General features: G+C 42.7%; 1 protein-coding gene and 1 non-coding gene across 8 annotated transcripts in view; both read left to right on the top strand.

Annotated features, from left to right (window-relative positions):
* Positions 1-26,715, top strand: part of LOC138569831 (transducin-like enhancer protein 2) — a 1,070,704-nt gene that overhangs the window by 192,710 nt on the left and 851,279 nt on the right. For all 7 annotated transcript variants that reach the window (XM_069648244.1, XM_069648230.1, XM_069648222.1 and 4 more), the window contains exon 3: positions 21,221-21,284. In XM_069648244.1, the coding sequence (XP_069504345.1) occupies positions 21,221-21,284 (64 nt within the window). The remainder of the gene's footprint in view (positions 1-21,220; positions 21,285-26,715) is intronic.
* On the top strand, positions 17,987-18,093 carry LOC138461469 (U6 spliceosomal RNA). The gene has a single exon (XR_011264089.1). It is a non-coding gene; the product is annotated as a U6 spliceosomal RNA (small nuclear RNA).

Below are 26,715 nucleotides of genomic sequence, written 5' to 3'. Positions count from 1 at the left end.
AAGTAACAAGTAAAATCCGAGTATGCCATTTTGCTCCTTTTGAAGGTTTTCATTTTCATTTCTGGCTTCCCATCTTGGGGTTTTGGGTTGAAGTTTCAATCTGATTTTTCCCTCTTCTTTCTGACTCCTTGCCACTGCTTTTCATCCACAAAGAATTTAGCCAACAGGTGTTTGGGGAGAAGTGTTGCAGGGGTAGTGCTTAACCTGTGTGCTAGCTGTTATTTTGAAGAAAAGTAATTTTGTTTACGTTTCTATTAAAGGTTATGTATCGTATGTTAAGAGTGTGAAGTAACTGTATTGGGGGATTTTTCCATGTATACTGCCACACAGTGGTGGCTGCTGCCCTAATATTGATTTTCTTGATTTTCTTTGAATTCTAAAAATTAATAAATATTTCATTGTTACTCACCGGCCTGGTTCATATCCCATTGTAGCACAGGGTATTTGTTAAGGGGGGTGTGAGACGGTTTAGGTGCCTTCTCAAATTAAAATCCGAGAATCAATAAAGATAAAAAAGCATTTTTATTGCATGCCACATTCATTGTCCGTGGAAAGAGTCCCTGGCTGGAGTGTGCCATATAATAAAACTGTTACAGTCTTAATCGGAACGTTAAGGTTTATGCACAGCCTCTACCCAATATATCGGAGATGGTCAGCAGGATCAAGGGAGCAAAATATTTTTCAGTGCTGAATTTACATTTTGCTTACCATTAGGTTGAGCTTCGGGTAGACTCAAGAGATTTGACTGCATTTATACTTTCCTTCAACGCTTATAAGTTCCTGTGAATGCCTTTCGGGCTTGTTTCAGCTGTGCCTGTTTTTCAACGACTAATGGATAAACAATTTGGACAAGTTGAGAGCCTAACTTCCAGGATGCTAATTTATACTGGCTCTCATGATTTTGCAACAAGTCTTGGAACTTCTGAGCATATACGGACTTACTCTCAAGGTCACGACAAGTAAGTTGTTCTTAACCGAGGTGGCGTACTTCGGGATCACTCTATCATCACAAGGAGTTAAGCCCAAAATGAGGCTAACGAAGGCCATTGCCGAGGCACCTGCTCCCACCATGAAAGAGGAATTAGCATCTTTTCTCAGCATATGTGAATTCTATGCCAGGTTTGCGCAAATGTTTGCGTCCATAGTGGAACCACTGAGATGTACAAGCAAGAAAGGGATTCGTTTTAATTGGGGCAGAAAACAGCATGCTTTCCAGTGCGTCAAACGTCTTATAGTAGAAGCCCCAATACTGAAGCCTTTTGATACAAAGGACAAATCCATCGTCACTATAGACGCTAGTAACAAAGGCTAAGGCGTGGTCCTCTCACAACTTCGAGATGGCAAAGAAAGCACAGTGATGTAAATTGTTCGGTTATAGAGAGAGAAGCTCTGGCATGCTTATGGGCAATAAACATTTCCAGTAATATCTGTGGGGGGCCTCCTTTTTTCTTAGAATGGATCACAAATCCCTGTTTCAAGTACTGTCAGACTCATGCACAACAAATATGGCTCAAGTTGGTTAGGTTTTTGGCAATGTTCCAGGAGTATCATTATGATATACACTACAAACCAGGGAAAAACAATGTTGCAGCAGACTGCGCTCCACGAATGCCACTTGAAAAATGTGCTTATCGACTGCATATACGTTGCAGTTATTTTTATTTTTTATTTTTTAATATTTTTGTTTAAACTGCAGACATAGCCCGAGAGCAGCAGAGTGCTGTACAGAGTGTGGGTAGTGTGGGTTTACTGAGGAACAGAACACTACTTGCCAATATGTGAGCAAAGAAGATGGATGCAGATTGACAGAGAAGATGCAGTTTTGCAAGAGGTCAAAGGACATGTGCAACAGGGTTGGCCTTTAATGAAACAGTTGAAGTGAAGCCTTCTGTGACTGAGATGTCTTTATACACTGAGTACAGAGCGCTGTTACCAGTGAACGTTTGGGCTAAGATGTTACAAGCAGCCCACCAAGGACACTTGGGGATAACTGCTACCAAGAGAGGGTTGAATGAACGTTGTTGATGGCCACCTATTCACTTGGAAGTTGAGAGGAATGTGAGCAAATGCGTCAATTGTGCATGATCAGATAAGGGTTTGTCACTAAATCAGCTCCCATAACACCTGTGCCCACACCGGAAGGTGCACAATAGCGATAGATCTGGTAGGGCCATACGGCACACTTCCTGGTGATTACAGATATGCATTGGTAGTTATTTATCACTTTTTAAAACGGCCTGTGGCCAGTTTGTTCACTGATAAAGTGGTGATGGCATCTATAAAGTCCTGAGGGATCTTTTCAGTTGGGAGGGTCTCCCAGAAGTTTCGATTTCTGATAACCAGGTGCAATTGACCTCCATGGAAATTAAGCCTTTTCTGAGATCTTATGGGGTCCTTCATCATATCACATCTCTTTATCATACCCAGGCCAATGGATTGGTTGACAGATTTAATAGTGTGTTCACATTAACAATATAATTGGCCATTAAGAGTAATATTGAACCATCAAAAGCCATCCAACGTAGGATTGTTGCATATAGAACAACACCACACCCCACGACGAAGGTCTCTCCCTTTGAGATTCTGAGAGGGAGACAAAAACTGCTGGATTCTGGAAGCACAAGAGCGGATGAGAATTCTATTCAAACGGTTGCATGACACCCGCCAACCACATTTTTAAATAGGAGGTTTGGTAACGTTGAAATTGCTCTTCCAAAGGCTATGCCCAAGTATTTATTTCACTGCAAAGTTGTTCAGGTACTGAAGGGAGCTGTGTGCACCGCCGATGGAAAAGAATTTAACTTGGAACGCGTGGCACGTAACAACCTATGCGCCCCACCACTGCTCCAAGAATATCGGTCCTCTGTACTTTCTGTATGGAATGCAGTGGGGATTTTAACTAGAGGATCTGGTCAGGACAAGTGTTTTACTGATAGTTAAGTCACACAAGGGCTTATCCATCATAATATCTTGAAGGAGAAGTGGGGGAGAATATGGAAAATACACAGTCAGATCCTGAATCCGTTGCTTGGTGAGTGAAAGAGAGGACGCAAGTCAAAAATTCCTATAGGATTCTGGCAAATTGAGTGACTGGGTGTCTGAGTGGTGTGTTAGATCCTCTGTTGTGATGTGTGTGGATCACTCTGTATTGTTGGGTGTGTTTAGATGTTAAGTTTGTGTTTGTTTTCTTAGTACAGTTAGTGAAGTTCATCCGTTGTTGGCTAATGCTTTATTTTCTTTTGATCAGTTGTTAGTGATACATAATATACACATGCGGTTCAAATGTTCCTTCAATTATAATTGGGTAGTCACTGTGTACTAGTAAAGCTTAGTTGTCAAAGGTTTTAGAGGAGGGAGCGCTGTAGTGTCCTGCGCTCTCTTGCTTTACTATAGAACCGAACGTGAGTACGAAGGTGGAGGACGGTTGCGAAAGCTGGATAGAGAGGGTCGAGGAGAGAGAAGTGTGCAGATGGTCCCGGTGAACCAAGCATCCATTTCCACATACCTTTGTCTCGCCCCAGCCATTTACTAACACGTCACACGTTTTCTCTATGTGGATTCCCACATACTCCGTTGCTGGCATCGCCTCAGGCAACATGAGCAGATCTGGAACAAAGCTGGTGTTTCTTGCATGTGCTATTCTAGGAAGAACATTAACAGTTGGTCTGATTCACAATACAGCATTAAACAGGTCAAAGAGGAAGGTGCAAAAATGCTGCAGATCTTTACAACCCTTTCATCAGCACTGCTATACATGGCCAGGTTATTTCTGACAAGAAGCCTGTCTTGATGTGCAGTGCCCAGATGTATTTTGTGAAAAGCTGGATGGAAGAGCTGCATGGGAATTTTTGACAGTGCAGGACAGGGATGTATTACATATCTGTACTCGCACGATTGCAGTTTACGCTTATGATGTTAAAGAGAGAGCACAGCATTTAGCTTCTGTACCCTCATGTCAAGCAAGTCCCATTGGAAGACATATTTTCTTTGCTTTGAAAAGCTTGGGAACATTATCCTGAAACTGAAAGAAAAGTTGTGATGGGAATGGATCAAAGAAAGAGACTTGCTAGAGAAACCCTGCTGATATCAAGTAGAAGGGATCATAGAAATGTGTCAGAAATGGGGACATGTATGGGATGAAATTCCAGCTGTCCAAATCTGTGGGGAACCCATATCTTTTATGGGGATTTTGTTGCTCTGAAGCCTGATGAAGACACATTTTGAATGATACTTCGATTGGAAGTATTTGGCCGACAATCTCCTCCACATTCAATGTGAGAATTCACACCCAACTGTAGAAACTCCAGAAAAACGCCTCAATTAAAGATGGCAATATGTATTTTCCTCTTTGGGAAATCTCCTCTATTAATCCAGTATTTCCGGCGCTTGTATCAATGAGATGATTGGGTGTTTGCCAAATGTTTTCCCTTAGCATTAAAAATCGACCTCAATCCTGGCAGGAATCTTTGACTTCAAGAGTATCTGAAGCTGCTCTCTTATGGGTCACTGGAGGAGGTGAACGATTCACCGTCCAGTGTGTGGACCACCATCGCCTTAATCAGTGGTGGTACTAGTCCTCTGTTCATGGTATCTGATTGTCAGTGCACCAACTTCATCTGCGCACCTGTTTAGATACCTGATCCTGACATGTCTGTATCTGCTCTGGACAAGAAGTGGCATCTTGAGGCTGGAAGTTTCATTCTGTGGGAGCCCTGTCAAAAACAGAGAGCCTGCAAAACTGCCCCACCGTCTAAATACACACTCTGCAAAGAAGACAAATTGAATGCGTTATTTGGCACGTTATGCTTCAATGTAGAGCCTTGAGCTTCTCTCACCTGGCTTTTGCCCGAAGCATAGTCATGTAAGACCTATCTATACTGGGCACCCAGCTCGTGATAATTCTGTTGCTACATAGTGCAGTCCCACTTCTGCTCTTGTGCATTACTGCCCTCCCTCTGACCGAGAAGCTGCTGACCATCCCATTGGAATTGAACCGTTCACTTGTACAGCAATGAGAGACTCTTTGATATGATAGGTTATTCAAAACACGCTTAATACCCAGAGGTTTATAAGCAAGGGCCCGGGGATCGAACCTGTGGTGCTCCGTGTCACGTTGCCCCTGAGCTATCCTCCCGAGACAGTTGTTGAATGTCTATGTACTGTCATGTTTATTATGTAAATTGTTTAGGACCAGTTGTCCAAAGTGCTTCTGTTTTCCTGCAAAGCCCCACAAATTACCCGAGACCACATAGAGGAATGCCTGGCATTGCATTTGCAGGTTGTGAAGAGCCTTGCCCTCTGAATTGTGAGTTGATCACATCTTTGGATCAATATCTAGCATTAAACCAAGGCGGTATAAGAATTGTTAGTCTTCAGTTGGCTAGAGATTAGTCACAGACTCATTTCACAGAGTGTTTCGGGAAAGCAAGTATCAACCAGTGTTCAGTTTTGTATTCGAAAGATGTTTGCTTTTGTTTTAAAATGATAGATTGTGAGGAATTGCGGGATTCTGTCACTTCTCCCCAGGGAGGAGCCTTTCCCGGTGAGGATAGGAAGGTGAACCCGCTACACAATACCCTTACCTAAGGGTAGAGGCAAGCTGGACCTTAGTGGGAGAGACTCCCTCTTCTTGGGGACAAGGACTCCCATTCTGGGGAGGAACGCCCCAAACCACATTCCCCTCCTCCCCATTCTAAGAAATACTATGAAGACCAGGAGGAAAAAACATTTAGAGTATTGTATTGCTTTCTCTGAATGGAAACTTTAAATCTACTGATACGAAGAAAAACAGTGGAAACATAATGATCATGAATCAGACAGAAAAGAAGGACTTCAACGTTCCACTGCGGAAGACTCACATCATAATAAAGAGAGGAGATGGAGTCCTGTGGAGAGAAGGGAATGCCTGCGAGTTTCAAACAGACGCTCAAAGACGCACTGACGGAAGCTTGGGCGTGCAGCATCTATGATGGAGAAAAAGGCCAGTACACCTGGAGTCAGAGAACGAGAAACCGAGTACTGAGTACTGCGAGGGACATAAGGAGACCCTGCGCGGAAAGAGGAGTATACAGTGGCTTGAGCATGAACAAGCCGTGGTGGTCTAAGCAGTCCACTAGCTACACTGATACCGTTTTGAAGAAGGAGGAGAAAGCTGAGATATGGAGGAAACGGGATAGAGCCCGTGTGAGAAAGCAGAGAGAACAGAGAGCTGAGCAGACAATTGATTCAAAGGTACCCCAAGTGCATACGACTCAGTGACATTATTCCTGAGAAACAAGGGTAACAGGGATAGCGGGAGATCCGGGAGCGGGACCGTGAATAACAATAATTGGAACATTCATACTCATCCCAGTACCAATCAGATACTGAAATTGTGTGAGAAAGAATAGAGTCATAATTGGAGTGCGCATACTCATCTCGGTGGAAACCAAGTATCAAGAAGACGTGAAGAGAGTGGAAATCATTATTTGATTGCTCATGCTCATCTCAGTAGAGACTAAGTATGAAGAATAAGTGAAGCAAGTGGAGATCATTATTTGAATGCTCATACTCGTCTCAGTGGAGGCCTAGTAACAAGAACAAGTGAACAGAGTGGAAATCATTATTTGAGCATTTATACTCATCCCGATAAAGACAGAGTGTCGAGAATAAGCAAAGGCATTGTGAGTTGTTGTTGGAATATTAAGAACCAAGAAAAGGAAAGTAGTTTGAAGAAAAATGAAACCTTTGAAACTGAGTAGTAAGAAAAGTATAAAGAATCAAGGGACTAATCAAGGGGAAGACAAACAGGAGAAAAGGAATACCCCATGAGAAAGGACAAGTGAAACTTGATACGAGTAGTTAGTAAGAACTACTTAAAGATGCAATAATGAACTGAATGTGGTAAAGAACCAATTCACAGAAGAAGGGAGCCATTCTTCTGAGCTTTATGTTGTTATAAATAGAGGCAGGGTCATCATAGGATAGTTTTTGGACAGTGGACGGATCTCACCTTTGCACTATCACAGATGACTGACAAGCACATTAGTTAGTTTGGTTAGGTAGGGAACACCCTTAGTAGACTGAAAGTTAGGAGTTTTTGCATCTTTCCATTTGATAAAGCTCTTAAATATGACTTGTCAGTCTGTGCCCATCTTCGGGCATGCCACAAGATGTTCTATGCCAATGTCTTTCTGTAGGTTTGCCAAATTATGTGAATATATGTATATTTTCATGATAATCTGCAAGTACATATGTTTCTGCTGATGTTGCATCTATGCAATATGCTGAATCCGAGCTTGCCTTTCTGTATTCTACAAAGTAAAGCATGAGAGTTAAGCCTCGATTTCAAAATGTGAACAAGGCTTTCTTGTAAACTCCCCTATTTGACATTAGATTAAAGGAGAGTTCCGGGACTTTTTTTTTATTGTCCCTACGGTTCGGCCATGTGTTTTTAAGCATAACTCGGTAGATCGTAGAAAACTTTCCTATGGACCTTACCCGACTTTTCGTCCATTAACGCACTCGAAATCAGCCGCCATTTTATGATAATCCTATCACTTGCCGCATCGCCCAGGCTCACCTGCTTTTGCGGCACTAAATCAAATCCCCCGCCCCTGAAACAGACTTTATCAAAACATTCATATTCCCCGCCTCTATCCGTGACGTGACTGTGCTGCGTAGGCAAACGCGCCCAGGCGTCTTCTACGCGACTCCACACAGAACCCGGAAATCAACACAGATCAGCTCACACAACACAGCGCGCCACAATTCGCAATATGAAACTGTACTTTTAAATCAAACCGCAAGATTGTAAATTTGGTAAAGTACATTTATTTGACATCAAATGTTTAGAGAATATTCAGCGATTTTCTTTTTTGTTTGCTCTCGATCCAAAATAGTTCGTTTTGAGGCACGCGATGTTCGTTATTCACATGCGGATAAGTATTTGAATAACTTTAAAAAAATAGAAAAATAATTTGACTAAACTCAGAACATGTGACTAGTTCCTTGCATGTACTGTCTTGAACGAAAAGAAATTGGACGCAAAATGAGTATGGTACATGGCCTTACCTTGACGAGCAAACAGTTAGATGCAGGGATCAGAGTAGTTTCTTGTCGTAGAACAGGGAGCAGTTCACAGGTTGCAAACTGACGAGTTTCCTCGAAGTGGTCACGGAAGTTCACAGAGACGAAGAGCAGATAACCAGCACCTTCACGGGTTGACTAGCAAAGCGCAAAGAAGTTCTCATTAGAAATATGAAGTGGATTTGAAAAAGGAAAGGGATAATGGGACGGAGAGAAGTTGCAGATAGTATAGTATTATGGGAGTAAGCATCATCTTGATAGTATCTAAGCGCCCCCACCAGGAGAGGTATAGTGGAGACCATTTGGATGTTAGATCCTTGAGGGTGCCCAGTAGTGTTTCAGTGTTGAGTTTGATCGTATTTGGGATAGTTGGGGCAAAACGAAGACCTAAGTATTTGACTGAGCTATTGCACCATTTGAGGCCAAAAGTGACAATATCATGTTTAAGGCAGTATGGATTTAAGGGCATAATTTCTGATTTCTGTGTATTTAATTTATATCCTGATACTTGACCGAATTGTGATAAAATACTCAAGAGGTTGGGAATGTGAAGTTTGGGGTTTTTAATTAATATAAGAATATCATCCGCATATGCAGCTATTTTATTTATTGAAGCGCCGACTTGAATTCCCGGGATGTTTTTGGTAGATCTTATTAATTCTAGAAGTGGTTCAAGAGAGAGGATATATAGTAATGGTGAGAAGGGGCAACCTTGACGCGTTCCTCTCAGTAAGTGAAAGGAGGAGGAAGTTTGACCATTTAAGTAAATAGCCGAGTTGGGGGCAGAGTAAAGCAGTTTGACCAGTGAAATTAATTTTTCACCACAACCATGCCACCGTAGAGTTTGAAACATAAAATTCCAGTCGACACGATCGAAAGCTTTTTCCGCATCTAATGCAATGGCCGCATAGCCTTGTGTATCTTTTTTTTGTCATTGGGGAAAAGGAAAAAGTAAGAGAATTGCCCTGACGAAACTGAAAGCCCCCTATGATATGGGGGGAGTTAGATTCCCTGACTTTAAATCATATCATCATGCATTTCTTATAAAACAATCTCGTCAATGGTTCATGGATCCTATATCCGCTGATATCCCAACCTGGTGTACATTAGAAAAACAAGTAGTTTTACCACACGAAATCACGGACTACATACACATTTTCAAACATTCAACTAAAAAGATCTCAGACCCTATTAAAGCCTCAATATCTGCTCTGCAAACCTTTCTTTTTCCTCACACTATAGCTCCTAATAAGCATCTTTCCCCACTATTATGGCATAATAAGAACATAGTAATTAATAACAAGATCCTTAACCGCAAAACATGGATTCAAAAGGGTATCAGATTCATCCAACAGATTATAGATGACCCGTATGTCCTTTCCTTTCAGCAATTCTCCACCACTTTTAACATTCCTAAAAAAGACTTTCAATTTTATAACAACTTAATTAATTCCTGCCTTGATGCACTTGCCCAATTTTCCAATGAAATTCTTACTCCAGATGCCCTTAGACTAATGCACCTTACCATAGGTGGTGAAGTTCGAGCCTCTAAAATTTACAATATGCTCACCTCAAATTTTAAGATTTGCCCTATACGTCTGAAATGGGAACTTGATTTGGGCTTCATGTTTGAAGATGAAATATGGCATCGTCTGTTCGCTAAAATCAAACAAATATCGGTATCAGCAAATATATCACAACACTATTATTTCTTCATGCACAGAGCATTTATTACTCCGGCCAAATTGGCTAAGTCTAATTCGAATTATAATGCTAAATGTTGGTCATGTGGCATATCTCCCGCCACGTATATGCATATGTTTTTTGAATGTTCATTTACTGTTAAATTTTGGCAGGAAATCTGGAAGCTTCTTAAATGTATCTTCTGTGTTGATGTGCCCTTTTCCTTTGTTAACATATTTTTAGGAAGTATAGCCATTACAACTTATCTCCCATCTGACTCTGCAAGACTTTATGACTTATTCATCTGTATAGCTTTAAAATGTATTACGGCTAACTGGAAAGACTCTAGTTTACTTTCCACCAAAATCTGGTGGAACACCATTTGTAACACTCATAAACTAGAGATGTGCATGGCCAATAATCACAACGCAATTCCTAAATATAATGCTAAATGGTATTATTTCACCAGGTATCTTAACTGTTTTAATGCAACGGCTCATGGTACATAAATTTACACCCTTATATTAGCATCATTATTCATATTTCCATACTTATTCAGAAATGCTAGAACTTGATAATGTTTGAAATGATTAGATTATTTTGATGAAATAATCCAATATACCCATTCCCCCCCCTATCCTCTTCCCTACCTATCCTTATATGTCTCAAGTCTGTCTCCCGGTACGTCTCCCCCCAAATCTCTATATTCACTACATATAAGTCACTCGTTGCAGACCTGTGATATAATTAATTCTAAACTACAAGTTATATTAACACGGTTTATATCTATTATAGTTCATTTTACATTCGCTGTGAATTTAACAAATGACTTAGCCTTATAGAAATACTATTACAAAGGATCAAAATCATTTACTATGTCATTTCTTTGTGGTTCTTGTTTTATTCAAAGTCTGTAACCTGTTGATATCTGTATCAAAATCAATATTTTAACAATAAAAATCATTAAAATCAAAAAGAAATATGAAGTGGGTTATAAAGAATTCGAAACAGGGGTGTGTTTGTGAATGAATGACGTGTATATGCCGTGGCATTATGTGGATTGCAGGGGGCCGTCCAGCGTGAGGGGGGATGCTTGGCAGGAGACACGGGGTCTGGCGGTAGACATGGGAACAACAACCCATGCTCTATAGACCACTTTGAAGTGTACATGGTCTTTGGCACCTCTTGGCCTTTATCGCTCCCTGACAGCTCCACTTGGCAGCACAAGTACCCCGGTGCGAACTGCCTTTGATAGGGCGGGGGGTGGATTGGGGCGGTGGTCGTGCAGACAAGACACAGGAAGACTCGTGAATGGAGACACACTTATGTGGATTGCAGGGGGCCGTCCAGCGTGAGGGGGATGCTTGGCAGGAGACACGGGGTCTGGAGGTAGACATGGGAACAACAACCCATGCGCTATAGACCACTTTGAAGTGTACATGGTCTTTGGCACCTCTTGGCCTTTATCGCTCCCTGACAGCTCCACTTGGCAGCACAAGTACCCCGGTGCGAACTGCCTTTGATAGGGCGGGGGGTGGATTGGGGCGGTGGTCGTGCAGACAAGACACAGGAAGACTTGTGAATGGAGACACACTTATGTGGATTGCAGGGGGCCGTCCAGCGTGAGGGGGATGCTTGGCAGGAGACACGGGGTCTGGAGGTAGACATGGGAACAACAACCCATGCGCTATAGACCACTTTGAAGTGTACATGGTCTTTGGCACCTCTTGGCCTTTATCGCTCCCTGACAGCTCCACTTGCCAGCACAACTACCCCGGTGCGAACTGCCTTTGATAGTACATGGAAGGCAGGGGGGTGAGTTTATAAATACCTCACCGTCCCAGGAGAATATATGGGTGCAGTTCACCCTGGAGACCCTGGATGCCTAGGCTTGATGCCAACCCGCAAAATAACATATGTATGTCTGCTGCATATGGGTTCAACGGTTATGTGGATTGAAGGTGGGCGGCCAGCGTGAGGGAGGATGCTGGCCGGAGACATGTGGTGTGACAAGACAAGGCACAGGAAGACTATTCAATGGAGACACACTAGATTCATTTAAAAAATCAAAACAACCATTGTTAAAATATATGTTGTGTTTTATTTTAGATCTTAATTTCAATTGAACATAAATAATAAACATTACACATTGTAAAGTTGCGGTTGCAGCACATCCCGGGAAAATCCGCGGTATTGTCCACTGTCGCTGGGGAAATGTTGTCTAATGGCAAGTACCGCACAGGCAGGTATTACTCTCCGAACGCGGTGTCCGAGCCTCCCGTGAAGCCACCAAGTGAAGCAACGATAGGCCACCAGCCTGTACCACCTGTGAAAATGAAAGATGCAAACTGTATTAAAATGACAACTTTCTTATCACTGTCGATTCAGGTAAAAAATGTCATTCTGCTTTGCAAAAAATTCTATCTAGAAAATGCACAACATGGAACCAATTTACATGCATTCGAATGATATGTAGATGTAGTTTTATATGTGGGAGACGACCATGAAATAGTAGTGGCATCACTGACATCACAACCAGAGTATACTTACTCGTTACTCGGATTACGCGGACGAACAGTGCCGCAAAGTTCGTGCATAAGCACCATCATCATCCTCAACACGGTCCGTGAGAGGCAGGCTTCCCTGAACTCTGGCAGCTCGGTGATGCATTGCGGACTTGGCTCGCCTTCCGAAATGTAGGCCAAGCACCCGGAATTTTCACGGCAGCAGCAGTTCTCCTCCTCAGTTGGCATTAGCTCGCACCGATTGCACGTGCACCAGGCGGAGACGCCGTCCATGCGACATGGTCCAGGCTCTTCATCCGTTGACTGGTCCTCCCAACTGCCGTCAGAATCCCCATCGTTTTCGCGTGCTTGCCTTTCCAGTAGTTCTTCCTCGGTGTACTCGGGCTCGTACATATACGGCATTATTGTAGCCATTGTGTGGTAAAGAAAGTAAAATAATTTACAGAGATGGTACAGGTGTTCACAAGGCCTAGAAGCGGCGAAGGTAGCTGACCAGAGCACAGAAACGAGTCACAGAATACTCAAAGTAACACAGAGAGAGGAATGGATTCGAAAATCTGCTGCTGTGTGTTGTGAAACGGTGTGTTTATACTTATTGAGGAAAGAGGCGTCCTGCCATTTCCATGGCGACACTTCATTAGCTGAGGCGCAGCGATTGTTGACACGAAACGTGCTTTGGCGTTGGGAAATGGGCGGTACGCGTCTGCTGATGTCAGGCTCAGGGGCGGGGGATTTGATTTAGTGCCGCAAAAGCAGGTGAGCCAGGGCGATGCGGCAAGTGATAGGATTATCATAAAATGGCGGCTGATTTCGAGTGCGTTAATGGACGAAAAGTCGGGTAAGGTCCATAGGAAAGTTTTCTACGATCTACCGAGTTATGCTTAAAAACACATGGCCGAACCGTAGGGACAATAAAAAAAAAGTCCCGGAACTCTCCTTTAATCTAATGTCAAATAGGGGAGTTTACAAGAAAGCCTTGTTCACATTTTGAAATCGAGGCTTAACTCTCATGCTTTACTTTGTAGAATACAGAAAGGCAAGCTTGGATTCAGCATATTGCATAGATGCAACATCAGCAGAAACATATGTACTTGCAGATTATCATGAAAATATACATATATTCACATAATTTGGCAAACCTACAGAAAGACATTGGCATAGAACATCTTGTGGCATGCCCGAAGATGGGCACAGACTGACAAGTCATATTTAAGAGCTTTATCAAATGAAAAGATGCAAAAACTCCTAACTTTCAGTCTACTAAGGGTGTTCCCTTCCTAACCAAACTAACTAATGTGCTTGTCAGTCATCTGTGATAGTGCAAAGGTGAGATCCGTCCACTGTCCAAAAACTATCCTATGATGACCCTGCCTCTATTTATAACAACATAAAGCTCAGAAGAATGGCTCCCTTCTTCTGTGAATTGGTTCTTTACCACATTCAGTTCATTATTGCATCTTTAAGTAGTTCTTACTAACTACTCGTATCAAGTTTCACTTGTCCTTTCTCATGGGGATTCCTTTTCTCCTGTTTGTCTTCCCCTTGATTAGTCCCTTGATTCTTTATACTTTTCTTACTACTCAGTTTCAAAGGTTTCATTTTTCTTCAAACTACTTTCCTTTTCTTGGTTCTTAATATTCCAACAACAACTCACAATGCCTTTGCTTATTCTCGACACTCTGTCTTTATCGGGATGAGTATAAATGCTCAAATAATGATTTCCACTCTGTTCACTTGTTCTTGTTACTAGGCCTCCACTGAGACGAGTATGAGCATTCAAATAATGATCTCCACTTGCTTCACTTATTCTTCATACTTAGTCTCTACTGAGATGAGCATGAGCAATCAAATAATGATTTCCACTCTCTTCACGTCTTCTTGATACTTGGTTTCCACCGAGATGAGTATGCGCACTCCAATTATGACTCTATTCTTTCTCACACAATTTCAGTATCTGATTGGTACTGGGATGAGTATGAATGTTCCAATTATTGTTATTCACGGTCCCGCTCCCGGATCTCCCGCTATCCCTGTTACCCTTGTTTCTCAGGAATAATGTCACTGAGTCGTATGCACTTGGGGTACCTTTGAATCAATTGTCTGCTCAGCTCTCTGTTCTCTCTGCTTTCTCACACGGGCTCTATCCCGTTTCCTCCATATCTCAGCTTTCTCCTCCTTCTTCAAAACGGTATCAGTGTAGCTAGTGGACTGCTTAGACCACCACGGCTTGTTCATGCTCAAGCCACTGTATACTCCTCTTTCCGCGCAGGGTCTCCTTATGTCCCTCGCAGTACTCAGTACTCGGTTTCTCGTTCTCTGACTCCAGGTGTACTGGCCTTTTTCTCCATCATAGATGCTGCACGCCCAAGCTTCCTTCAGTGCGTCTTTGAGCGTCTGTTTGAAACTCGCAGGCATTCCCTTCTCTCCACAGGACTCCATCTCCTCTCTTTATTATGATGTGAGTCTTCCGCAGTGGAACGTTGAAGTCCTTCTTTTCTGTCTGATTCATGATCATTATGTTTCCACTGTTTTTCTTCGTATCAGTAGATTTCAAGTTTCCATTCAGAGAAAGCAATACAATACTCTAAATGTTTTTTCCTCCTGGTCTTCATAGTATTTCTTAGAATGGGGAGGAGGGGAATGTGGTTTGGGGCGTTCCTCCCCAGAATGGGAGTCCTTGTCCCCAAGAAGAGGGAGTCTCTCCCACTAAGGTCCAGCTTGCCTCTACCCTTAGGTAAGGGTATTGTGTAGCGGGTTCACCTTCCTATCCTCACCGGGAAAGGCTCCTCCCTGGGGAGAAGTGACAGAATCCCGCAATTCCTCACAATCTATCATTTTAAAACAAAAGCAAACATCTTTCGAATACAAAACTGAACACTGGTTGATACTTGCTTTCCCGAAACACTCTGTGAAATGAGTCTGTGACTAATCTCTAGCCAACTGAAGACTAACAATTCTTCTTTAAGTTATGCTTAAAAACACATGGCCGAACCGTAGGGACAATAAAAAAAAAGTCCCGGAACTCTCCTTTAAGAGTTGCGTAGTCTGGGGAATTTCTGGGCATTTGCACCTTCCCAAAGTTCTTTAGGGATGCCAGACTAATTCTTCTTTTTACATGGCCTTTTTGCACATGGGTAAGGAAATAAGAGTTGAAATGTTGGCCAATGGGAGCTTCCACGCTGACCCTTATGCTTCCCTCGAGGTCATCCCACAGATCACCTTGCCACAAGCAACACTAACCAAGAGAAAATGGGAGGAAGGATAGCTCACCTATATCTCGAAGGCATCCCTTAATCCTGCCATATTGGCAATTCTTTTTTTTATTTTATTATATTTTTATTAGGTGTCTTGGTTATCAAATCATTTCCTCCATAAACTCACAACATTATATTTCATTAACATATTAGAATAGTACATTTTAAAATCATGTACAACATATCAAGACCATGCAAATACATAAACACAATTAACTATGAACTTAATAAAATTAGATTCATGATTTTTTTAAAACTAATCAAGAGCCTATCATAAAAGTTCATTAAAGTAATTATTTTTCAAAATAGACCAAATATGAAAAGCAGCCGCATTATGAATAGTTGATTCTCCCGAGAAAATGAAAGCCCAAAATGTATCTCCCTTTATGCTTTCCAAGTTATGTAAAGAATTCACATATCGCTTCTCACATACAATTTTCAGCATTGGACAAGATGTTAGCAAATGCTGAGTTGTTTCTACCTCTAAATTCCTCAAATCCTACAAGTTCTTAAATGATATTGTGTATTCGTCCATGCTCCCAGAAGTTCATTTGTTGGCAATTGATTAAAACGTAGGCGCATAACAAAATGCCAGAATTTTTAATCTCTTGTAGTGATTACATATTTAAAGAAAGATCCTTAGGAAAGCCTTGCAACACATATTCTCAATAAAAGGATTTAAAAGAAAAATAAGCAATTGTTAATGTCCCAATCTCTGGCCTTTAGTTTGATTTCTTTAAAGACCAGACTTACATTTATTGGGAGACATCATTTAAAACCAAGTTTTTAATGTAATTCAGCCAACCACTAATGAAAGCGCCTTTGGCGTTTTGTTTAAAAATGTGTAGAAAATGTTCGTATTGTGACACATAATTGTTCTCTTCAGATGATAATAAACAAGTACAAGCAATTCTCCCCTTGATATATAATGAACCATTCCAAGTTCTCTGCAGATGGCTTCTAGAGGAGTAGACCTTAAAATATTGCCATAGTTTACCTTCCAGTACCTCTAACCAAAGGGTTTCTTTACTCTGAAGTACCTATAAGCCATAGAAGGCACTGAGAACGATACTGGACTAGTACACCTTTAGAGGGGCTTCTATTGAATAGCCTCCACCTTTGGATACAAAAGCCTTTATAGAAGAAATAGTTTCTGTATCTTTGCACTTATGTCATTAGCTATTGATGACAAATTTAGGGAGTCATATATCAGGATGCCCAAATAAGTATATTTCTTTGCAATTTCTGAAGGGGAGTAATCTATTTTCCTTACAAATCCCATATCTTTTTTTCCTGCTAGATTTAATAACCATAATCTTGTTTTTTCCAAATTTATCCTAAGATTATTGTTTACAGAAAACTGTTCTAGGGCACATAAACTGCATTGTAATCAGAATGGGGTGCAATCAAATAAGTGGTGTCATCCGCATACGAAAACCAGCAAACATGTTGCTGGCCGATGCGAGGTGGCAAATGATGCCATTGTGATAAAAAGTAATTTCACTCGGATACATACAGGTTATATACAGTACCGTTGCAAGGATGCATCCTGCTTTTAAACTATCATTTGTGGCGGATTGAAGATGATAAATGTCCTTCATGGTTTTATCGAAGGAAACATGATGTATTAGTGTATAATTCTTTGATTAAGTATAGGATGGATTTGTCCAACCCCCATCTTTTGAGCTTTCCCATAAGTTGGTATGATTAACTGTATCAAAAGCTCCCTGGTAGTCGACATAGCAGATATACAGATAACTAGTCTTACCTTTTAGAGGAGATTGAATCAAATAAAATTGGCACGTCTTCTAAAATAAAGGTCAGGATGTGGCTGCCCAATGTTCACATGAACACACGAACACACGACACATGAACACAGTGTTCACATGCACAGTGAACACACGAACAGTGCCCCCTGTGCATGGCCATCAGCTTTCCATGGGAATACCAAACATACTTGCAGTGCCCACTGGTCATGGGTTGGGCCATTCGCATTGGATACTGTTTCTGGGGCATGACCTTTGTGCCATGGCACAGTGAAAACACTAGCATTGCCCTCTGGGAATACCCTGTAACCATGCCCGGTTAAATTTATACAAAATGAATGGCCTTTATCATGCCAGAGGCCCCGCAATCAGACTCACAGTGTCGAGTGGGTGAACACTGGGCCCACTATCACAGCAATGAACATCAGACATGATCTCAGTACCGGGTCAGCGAATCAGAAAATTAAGGACTGCGGATTCAGACATAGGTCTGCAGATCAGGTAGCATCGTACATGCCCTTTTCTTTCCTTACCTGTGATGATGTTCCCTTGCTCTCCCTTCCATCAGAAGAAACCCTGTAGCCCTCATTGTACAATTATCCTTCCCTTTAAAAAGCTAGATTCCACCACTCTAAGACACGCCATTCCCCCCCTCATATGGATAGAGTACACCTCAAAGGCCTGCTATCTAGTGCTCGCTTCAACCGCACATATACTAAAATTGGAACGATACAGAGAAGATTAGCATGGCCCCTGCGCAAGGATGATACGCAAATTCGAGAAGCGTTCCAAACAACAACAAAAAAAAGGCCTGCAATCTAGTAGTTTTACATTTTGGTTCAATTAATAATTCACAGACTGTTTCATAGGGTCCACAGACCAAGATGGCAGCTGACTCAAATATGTTCAGACAATCCATTAACCAAACAAAGTCAGCCGTATTGGCATCTGAGTCAGTGGCTTAGTCCTTAGACCCGAGTTACTAGAGCAAATGCAGCACGATGGATGTCAAACCCAAACTATCTCAAATTCCTCTCAGACTAATTTGATCCACTTTTGAAAAATAAAAATGTTGGGCAGGTTTTCACCAAATCGAGTGAAAATCATGAGTTTTCCCAGAGTCCACCTTTTCGAGCTAGTTTAGTCCTGGGGTTTTAGTAGCAGGTGGAAGCAAAATTCCCTATCAGAGTTTGAATTCGAAATTCAAGTTTTGGGACCCCCTCGAAGGAACTTCATGAAGCTTTCCCCAAAAATTCAAAATTTGGAATTGTTTTTATGGGGAAAGTCTTGTTGAACTGTGTGAAAGTTCTTAGCATATCAAAAGGGCTCTTTTTAGGGCTGACCGTTTTACCCATAACTAGAGTTACTATCGCCAACTGTACTTGTATATCGACAGTGGAATTGTATTTTTAAAGAGTGAAAGGATCTTCAAACAGTGGGAATACCAACATTAAGGTACACTCGCCCAGCCCAGGGGCCAGATTACAGAAACTTTGCACAGCTACAAGTGCAAAATTGCACGGTATTAGCACCAGGACAAAGTTTGCCCTATTTTTAAAACTATTGTGACATATTAGAAAACCATTGCACCATGACAAGTGCAGTCTGGCATGGCATAAGCACCAGGGCAAAAATTGCCTCAGTGCAAAAAAAGATACATTTTTGTTGCATTTCTGCGAAGGGCAAAATTTGCCCTAGTGCTAATACCATTCCATATTAGCACCAGGGCAAAGTTTGCCCTGGTGAAAAAATGCAGTGAAAATGTATGTTTTTTGCACTAGTGCAATTTTTGTCCTGTTACTTGTAACATGTGAAACTGAATTTGTCATGGTGCAATGGTTTGATAATGCTAATACGGTGCAAGTGTGCACTTGCGGCAGTGCAACATTTCTGTAATCTGGCCCCAGATGTGCTAACGCCCTGATACAAATAAAGTCCATCACACTACAAGTAAAACCTTATCTCATACAACACCACAGCTTCACAAGACTCCCTTTAATTGTAGCATGGGGTGCGAGCTACCAAATATTTAAAGCGAGAGTTGTGAAGTAGTGGCGTAGGTTGAGATTTGTGGTGTGATGGATGTTGTTTGTATAAGTGAATTAGTGAAAATGAACTAAGTGTAAGAAAACGGAAGCATACAATTGTGAAGTGTGCACCCTAAACGCTTGTTGTTAAGGGGTCTGTGAAAACCAGAATGCAAAACATATCTATTTTTAAATGTTCTGTTTCCTCGTGAAATCGGGCATATTGTTTGCCTCATGGCGTGAGTGTTTGCGTGTTTCCAGATCAGTCGCTTGCCAAATTTGGTGAACTTGATATTCAGTGAGAAAACTTCAGTTAAGGGGGACACTATCGTTGCAGGGAAAACCGACAGACCCCATCAGTTATGGTTCCGGAAGTAGTTCTACTGATATAAAAAAAATTGTCTGCTGAAAATAATGTTACCGTACGTCCAGTCTTTGTGTGGGGCGTCACAGTGTATTTAAAGTGAGCGTACTGTTTTTCCTCATGCCATGCAGGACCTGTGAGTACATGTATGTCAGTTTCAAGGCCATGTGTGCCTTTGCAACTGGTGGCGGTAGGGGGAGGGGTCGTTTAGGAACTATACCCGGTGAATGTTTATGCCTTTCTTCATTTGCACTGCAAAGATAATGTGGCTTTAGTTTAATCCGAAGATTTTTCACTTATTTTTTTTATTTTTATTATACACACTACTATATACTTTGGTTAAAGAGGGGACACCATGCTAGAAATGCTTTTGGGCATGCCTGTGGGACCTCCTGTGACCCATGGTTTGCCTTGTGGGCATTGCCTGTGCTCATGCCTAGTGCTCACTATGCCCAAGACCTTTCCAGTGGCGATGTCACGGGCATCCGAAGCTACCTGCCCACAGCGCATGGCCTGCAGCTAGCCCCTGGCCCTTCCAAACCGCCCACTATGCCCACTGGGTTAGTCCGTCCTGGAGCCATTCCCAATAGCCACTTTGCCCATAGCATGACTTTTGCAAGCCATGCTCTTTGGCCACTGGGAATGGTGAACAGTTATATCCAGTTGCACTTTCCGCCAAGGCATTGCCTTTGGTATCTTCCATCACAGTAACCTCAGCTTCCATGAAGCCTGGACCATTAGCGGTCAGACCTTTGCATTGTGGGTAAAAAGATAAAACTGCTTTAGAATGGCATTGTGCCCTGAAGTCATTGGGCCTCATTATGAGGTTGGAGGTAGTCATGCCCTTAAGATGGGTAAGGCTGCCCCCAAACTCTGGTCCTGTTCCTGGTCCCGCGAAAGGGTAATTACCGAGCCATTCCGACCTTGGAGGGCCCGGTAATTTCCCTTTCGCGGGACCCGGAGCCGGTATGTCCCCATTTCCATTGAGCCCCGGTAGGGCTCAATGGGGAGGATGGAAGCAGCGGTACCGCTCATAACGGTACCGTTGGTACCATCCTGGTCTGCTCGCGGGTGCCGCTCTGCACGCCTGGTCTGACCAGGCAGCCAGATTGGCACCCACGAGCAAACTCATAATGTTGCGGCATGGCAACAACGGTGCCGTTAGCACTACCTGCGCCGTTGTTGCCTTACCGCAACAGTCGTAATGAGGCCCATTGTGTGGATACAGCTGAGTTCTGCCTCACGCTGTTCACAATGATGATAGATTCCCTCATATCAGGACTGAGAATCCAGGCGAACTAGATCCAGAGGATATAGGTGAAAATTATCCATTGAGTGCCCATGTGAGGTGGACTCCCAAGGAAACCCTTGAGGAAGATCTCTTAATGTTAAAGCAAAGAACTAAGGTGAGGCCTGGTCATATATAAGTCTCACAACACAGGTGAGACATGTACCCCAAGGTGCTGCTTAAGCTCAGGTGAGAAGGACACCCAGGGATCCACATGAGACAATGACCTCTCTGTTTTTATTGCAGCCTGAAGCTGGAGTGTGAGAAGTTGGCCAGTGAGAAGACGGAGATGCAGAGACATTACGTCATGGTGAGGAGCGGGGCTGTGGCTCAGCGGGGGAATCAGCCAGTGTGGCTGTAGCAACACAAACAAGTTAGCTTAACATTTTCCTGTGAGGGTGGGGCCTTGCATAGATCAGAAATTCCCAAGCAAAGGGCATGCAGCATTTGCTACTCCGAAAGCCATTCAGATGTGTCTGCCTCTCCGGGACGGTTCCTTTACTATGGGCTCCCATTCCTTTGTCATGTCCTCCAGATTTCCTTTTCCCTTTTCTGGAGACAGTCTAGAACCACCTTGTTAAACCTGCAAGGCCATCGCCCTATGGTCCACAGTCAGGGACGATACTCTAAAATTAGAGCCTTTTGTATTAGCGCTACCCCTTATCCAGCTACTATAGAAAGCTACTGTCCCCCAAGAGGGAGACCGTGGCACCCCTTGTCCCCACGCCCCTTTGTTTCACCTCAGATACTGCAATGCACCACATTTTGTAGTCTAGCTTATCCTTCCTCGAGGCTTCAGTCAATACCATACTCAGTCGGTCCACTGCCTGTCCCTGCTGCAGATGTCTGTGTGGTGCCTTACTGCAGGTATGATAGTCTGACTAGCATAGGAATCTGCAAGCTTCAGCTCTCCAGATGTTTTATACTACACCACCCATCAGCATGTACCAGAAATGCCAATGGTGACAGATCACAGGAGTTGTAGTCCAAAACATCTGGAGAACCTAAGGTTACAGACCCCTGCACTAGCATCTAGGAGTACTTGCTGCAAATGATCTTCTGTCTGTTCTTTTCAGACCCTATGTTTATGCCCGGCTTCGATTGACGATTGCGTGCCACAACTTTGACAGTATATTTGCACACTCATGACCTCATTTATTGACTAGACCAGGGCCGGCCTTATCCGTGGCGGTGCCCTGGGCAGCAAAACACAAATTTGGCAAATGTTTCATTAGGTGCCGATGCAAAAGCATTAGCGCCCTGTTATTATCAAATGTGCCCGCTCCCAAGAGCGAGGCAAATTTAATTTCAATAGGGCACCTGCCACACCTTCTCCCACCTTGAAAGACTCCCCCAAACTGTTGTGGCGGGTGGCTAGGGTGGCTAATGGCGCTGCTGGCAGTAACCTAGATGGCCCTGCCCCAAGGCCGGCCTTGGGCTAGATACTAAGGGCCTGATTTACAGAACGTTTTCCTATGGGATGGCGCCATTAACACTTTTGTGAATCAGGCCCTACGTGTCTTAATTAGGCTTCTTAGGAATGCACCGGGAACTAGACATGGGGCGGTTTCTAGAGTTTAACACACTCTATCTGTGCTTCCACGCAACGCACTATCCATCTATTCAGAAAGACGCTAAAGTACCCTCTTTATGCAGCTAGGACGAGTTCAAAACTTCAACTCTGACATCAGAGGTGATGGAGATGCAGATGTTGAATAATTAAAGCATAACAAAGTTAAGGGTCACAGGAACTGCGTAAGAGAGAGTTAGAAATATATTGAACTTTGTAACTGATTAGCAGTGAAAATGTGTGCAATAAAAGTAACCTTAACTATTCTACAAAAGGAACAGAAACTAATAGGCATTAAATACCGACCAAATCGGATAAAGGGCCACAGAAGCATGTCGCTAAAACCCTCAAAGGTTACGAGTAGGACACTAATAATATGTAAGCCCTTGCTGCAAGATCTAAATGGGCCTTCAGCAGCCAGGGATAAGCAGTGAACTGGAAAACGAGAGCCTACGCTTGTTCCTTAACAATCCAGTAAACTAGGCCTTAAGATAAAGTCAAACCACCGGCTTTAGTGGGGGCTACAAGCCTTGACTCTCTAGATGTTTTGGACTACTACCCACAAGAATGTTGACCATTGTCTAGGCTGACTAGGCTCCATGGGATTTGTAGTCCACAACATATGGAGAACCAAAAGTTGCCGACCCGAGTGCTGAGTAGAGAGGCCATACAGTAACATTTATCCTCCGATCCAAGTAACTTATGTTTTTTATATTTATTTTTTAATAATTTTGAGTTTAACAAAATAACAATCAGGAAGAGGATTTCAGCCCACTTTTGAGAGATGAAAGATCACCTACGCACAATATCACATGCCTTAAAAATTGTCTCCATGAGTCTCTCTCGACATTCCTCATCTGTAAGAATTCCCACACCAAAGGGTGTCAGCATCTAAGATCTACGATCCCACGTCTTGTTTTTATATCACCTATCATGTGAGTTGTCGCCAAGCTTTGCAGGGCGTATATATGGCGCCTTATGTCAAAAATGAACAAATAGATCCTACAGTGCAATCATCCCTATAATTGTGAGCTGAAATTATCCCCCAGAGCACGCAGCCCTTGCACCATCCATCGCCTATATGCTTTACTTCTCCACGCATATTCCAAGAAAAAAGACTCCCTTTACTGCCAGTGTCACCTCGAACTTTTCCACCTGTGGCCAAGTTACTTTCCACCCAATACCATTAACAAAATCCACACCTAAAATATGGCGGAAGGAGTCTTCGCACGGTTGCCTTTGCTGTGTAAATTGGCAGAAAAGTCTGTTAAAGTCTTTGAAATCTCTTCTAAGGGGATGCATTCTTCTGCCGTAGCCTCATAATTTACATAATTGGTGCTAACGAGGACCACCCAGAAGCCAATGGCCACTCCCAAGCTTGATGCCATGCTACTTTGGAAGATGCAGGTGGGGGCTAGAAAAGGAGCACCCATTTTGCACCAGTGCCCCAAGCATCACTGGACTCCGAGGGAGATGCATTTGCTGTGTGTTCTTTGAATCAGATAAACTGGAAGCATTATTGGAGAATTAGAGACTGCACTGAACATATGAAGGACAAAACCTATTGGCTTTCCCAATAATTTTTTTTTAAAAATGTTGGCGTTATTTGAAGGAACGCTGGATTGTTAAACATGACCTCCAAATCTTCAAGTGACTTGGCTATTTGAGGGTGCGCTTGGCCTATGTTGGCAATAACTGAACGTGTCAGGATGTAGTGCACTTACTGTGACTAATCTAAGGATATGAGACGTTAACTGGCATTGAAACCCGTCATCATAAAAGCTATTTGCACTGCCCTTATGCATGTATATTCATGTCAGCATTTGTCAGCATTTTACTTCAGTAGATGAAATTACATGAATCCTCATGTCAGCGAGGGTTAAAATCATTAACGTTTCTGATGTGATGCATTTTTTTCCTGTGCACCTCTCTAAATGCATGCTTTTGTGCTTTGAAATAGTGAAATAATTCCTAATCTAGTTAATTCAGCCAAAGGACACACCTCATAATAATAAGATTCCTAGTGAAGTCTGTATTGCAGCTGCCAGTGCTACTTGCATGCATTTTTACAGTGGATGCAACAATACGCAACCACTCAACAACTACTAAACTACTCACCGCTGACATTGTACATCATCCCAAGATCTGTTTAGAGATGCATGCATAGGGTAGCTTTTTTGCACTTTCCGAGGGAATCATACTTTTCTGTTGTCAGGTTAATTTACTATGTGGTTGGGAGCTTTGCAAGTCATCTTTATTGAACACATGGTACTAGTGTAGTGTTCAAAAGATGACTATGCAGAAAGCATTGAATGTTGATGTAAAACTAAAGATGTGATGGGAGGAGGCATTGGGCCTCATTAGAACCCTGCCGGTGTGGTCGAAATGTGCTGATAATTCCGGGTACTGGCATGTTACCGCACCGGCAGAGTACAGGTTTGCCGGTGGGGTGCCTGCAATACTGGCAATCCCAAAATGGAGGCCTTTGGAATGGGGATTTACCGTTATTCCCACCACGCCGGTAATTCCAGCAGATCAAGTGGCGGGAACGGTAATTCCATTTAGTGGTAATCCTGTCAGTTTTAACGTCGGGATACCACCAAACTCCTACTGAGGCCCTATATAGTGTGGGCATATTTCCCTCACAAATACTGCCATACTCGTTTATCATTACTACCATGTGTAATTACGAGTGAATGGGGACTAACATGGTAGTCCCCATTCATGGATTCCCATAGGACCTTATTGTGGACTCCATTGTGGATTTGGAGAAAGATGGCTATTCCACTGGCAGTCATTCCCCCATTCTTCGCCGATAAAGTGGAGCAAATACCTCCAGTATTTCCTCCACTTTAACTCCAAACTCATAGTATGGCAGTATGGTAAAAGTGGTAGTAATTTTGTAACTGACTCTTTATTACCACACCACCCAACTCTTAATGACCCCCATTGTCTACTACCTGATTCACAAACTATAGAACCTCGAAATCTGTCCTAAAGTTCCAGTCCAGCCTCTCCACTTAACCAAAGTATGTGACTCTGGAAAATCACTTTGCATCACATTGCCTTTATCTCCTTAGTTGACAAAATTGTGAGTGTCATGAAATGATTATTTTAGGTATGCCCAAGAGAAACTCATTCATGCATGACTTAACAGATTGAAGTGTTGAAATGCATAGAATTGTTCACGAGTAGAAGAATTTGCTGACGGGCCTATTGGTCAACACTCACCCTCTAGAACTTGTAAGACAAGATAGCTGCACCATGTGAGGACAGGGGGTGCGGGATTCACTTATTCCGACACGACTCAATAATGAGGACTCAGTAGTTTGGCAAAGGTAAGTCAGTTTACTGATACATACATCAAACAGGGAAACAAATGGGAATCAGCTGTAGTGTGATCACCTGTCTCGCTCCGACTTCCTCGAACTTCAATTGAACAAAGATTCTTATAGGCAATGTTCGTCATCATTGACGTCTAACTTCATAAAACTCGACATGCAATATAATTGGTTATGAAAGGTAACTAAAGTATAGGTGTTATATCTGTATATGATAATAGGGCATGCAGATTGGATAACTCTTATCGGGTGGGCGTCTACGCCCATCCCTCTACATCACGCGTGATAGCCTCACTACAACTACGATGTCCTATTGGTTACAATATCTATAGGACTCCAGATAACTTGGTCCATTGTGATTGGGCAGGTTACACCCCTAGACATAAATGTCCACTTTTAATTAGCAGCATGCAGAATGGACACCCCTGTTCCTGGTGTCCCAAGTTTCACCCTGCCTCCCTTCCATCAATCAGTGTTTTAGGGTGACTTGTCAATTAGTTGGCTAAGGATGGCCTCAAAACTGTAGTCTCTTTTCGGGAAAAGTTATGGCATCCTCGGGTCCTGGATGACATCAGGCGATGGTACTTCTTCGCGCCTGGCTGGTCACGTGTTAGTTCACCATGAATCTTCTTCAGTTTCCAGCTTTTAGTGCATTTAATTCTGTGTTGGCCTTGCCACCTGCATGGGCCCCCCTTATTTTGACCGTCATGAGGCAGGCTGGTATGCTCTGAAGTTGAAGTCTTGTGAGCTGACACTCTCCTCCCCTTCTCTGGTTGACCTCGATTTCCTAGGCATGAGCTGATCTTTGTTGAGTTTTGATTCGGCTCCTT

Source organism: Ambystoma mexicanum, chromosome 1p (genome assembly GCF_040938575.1).
Source record: "Ambystoma mexicanum isolate Mex_15411 chromosome 1p, UKY_AmexF1_1, whole genome shotgun sequence".
Classification (NCBI taxonomy): Eukaryota; Metazoa; Chordata; class Amphibia; order Caudata; family Ambystomatidae; genus Ambystoma; species Ambystoma mexicanum.
This window is presented reverse-complemented; position numbering and strand designations above follow the sequence as displayed.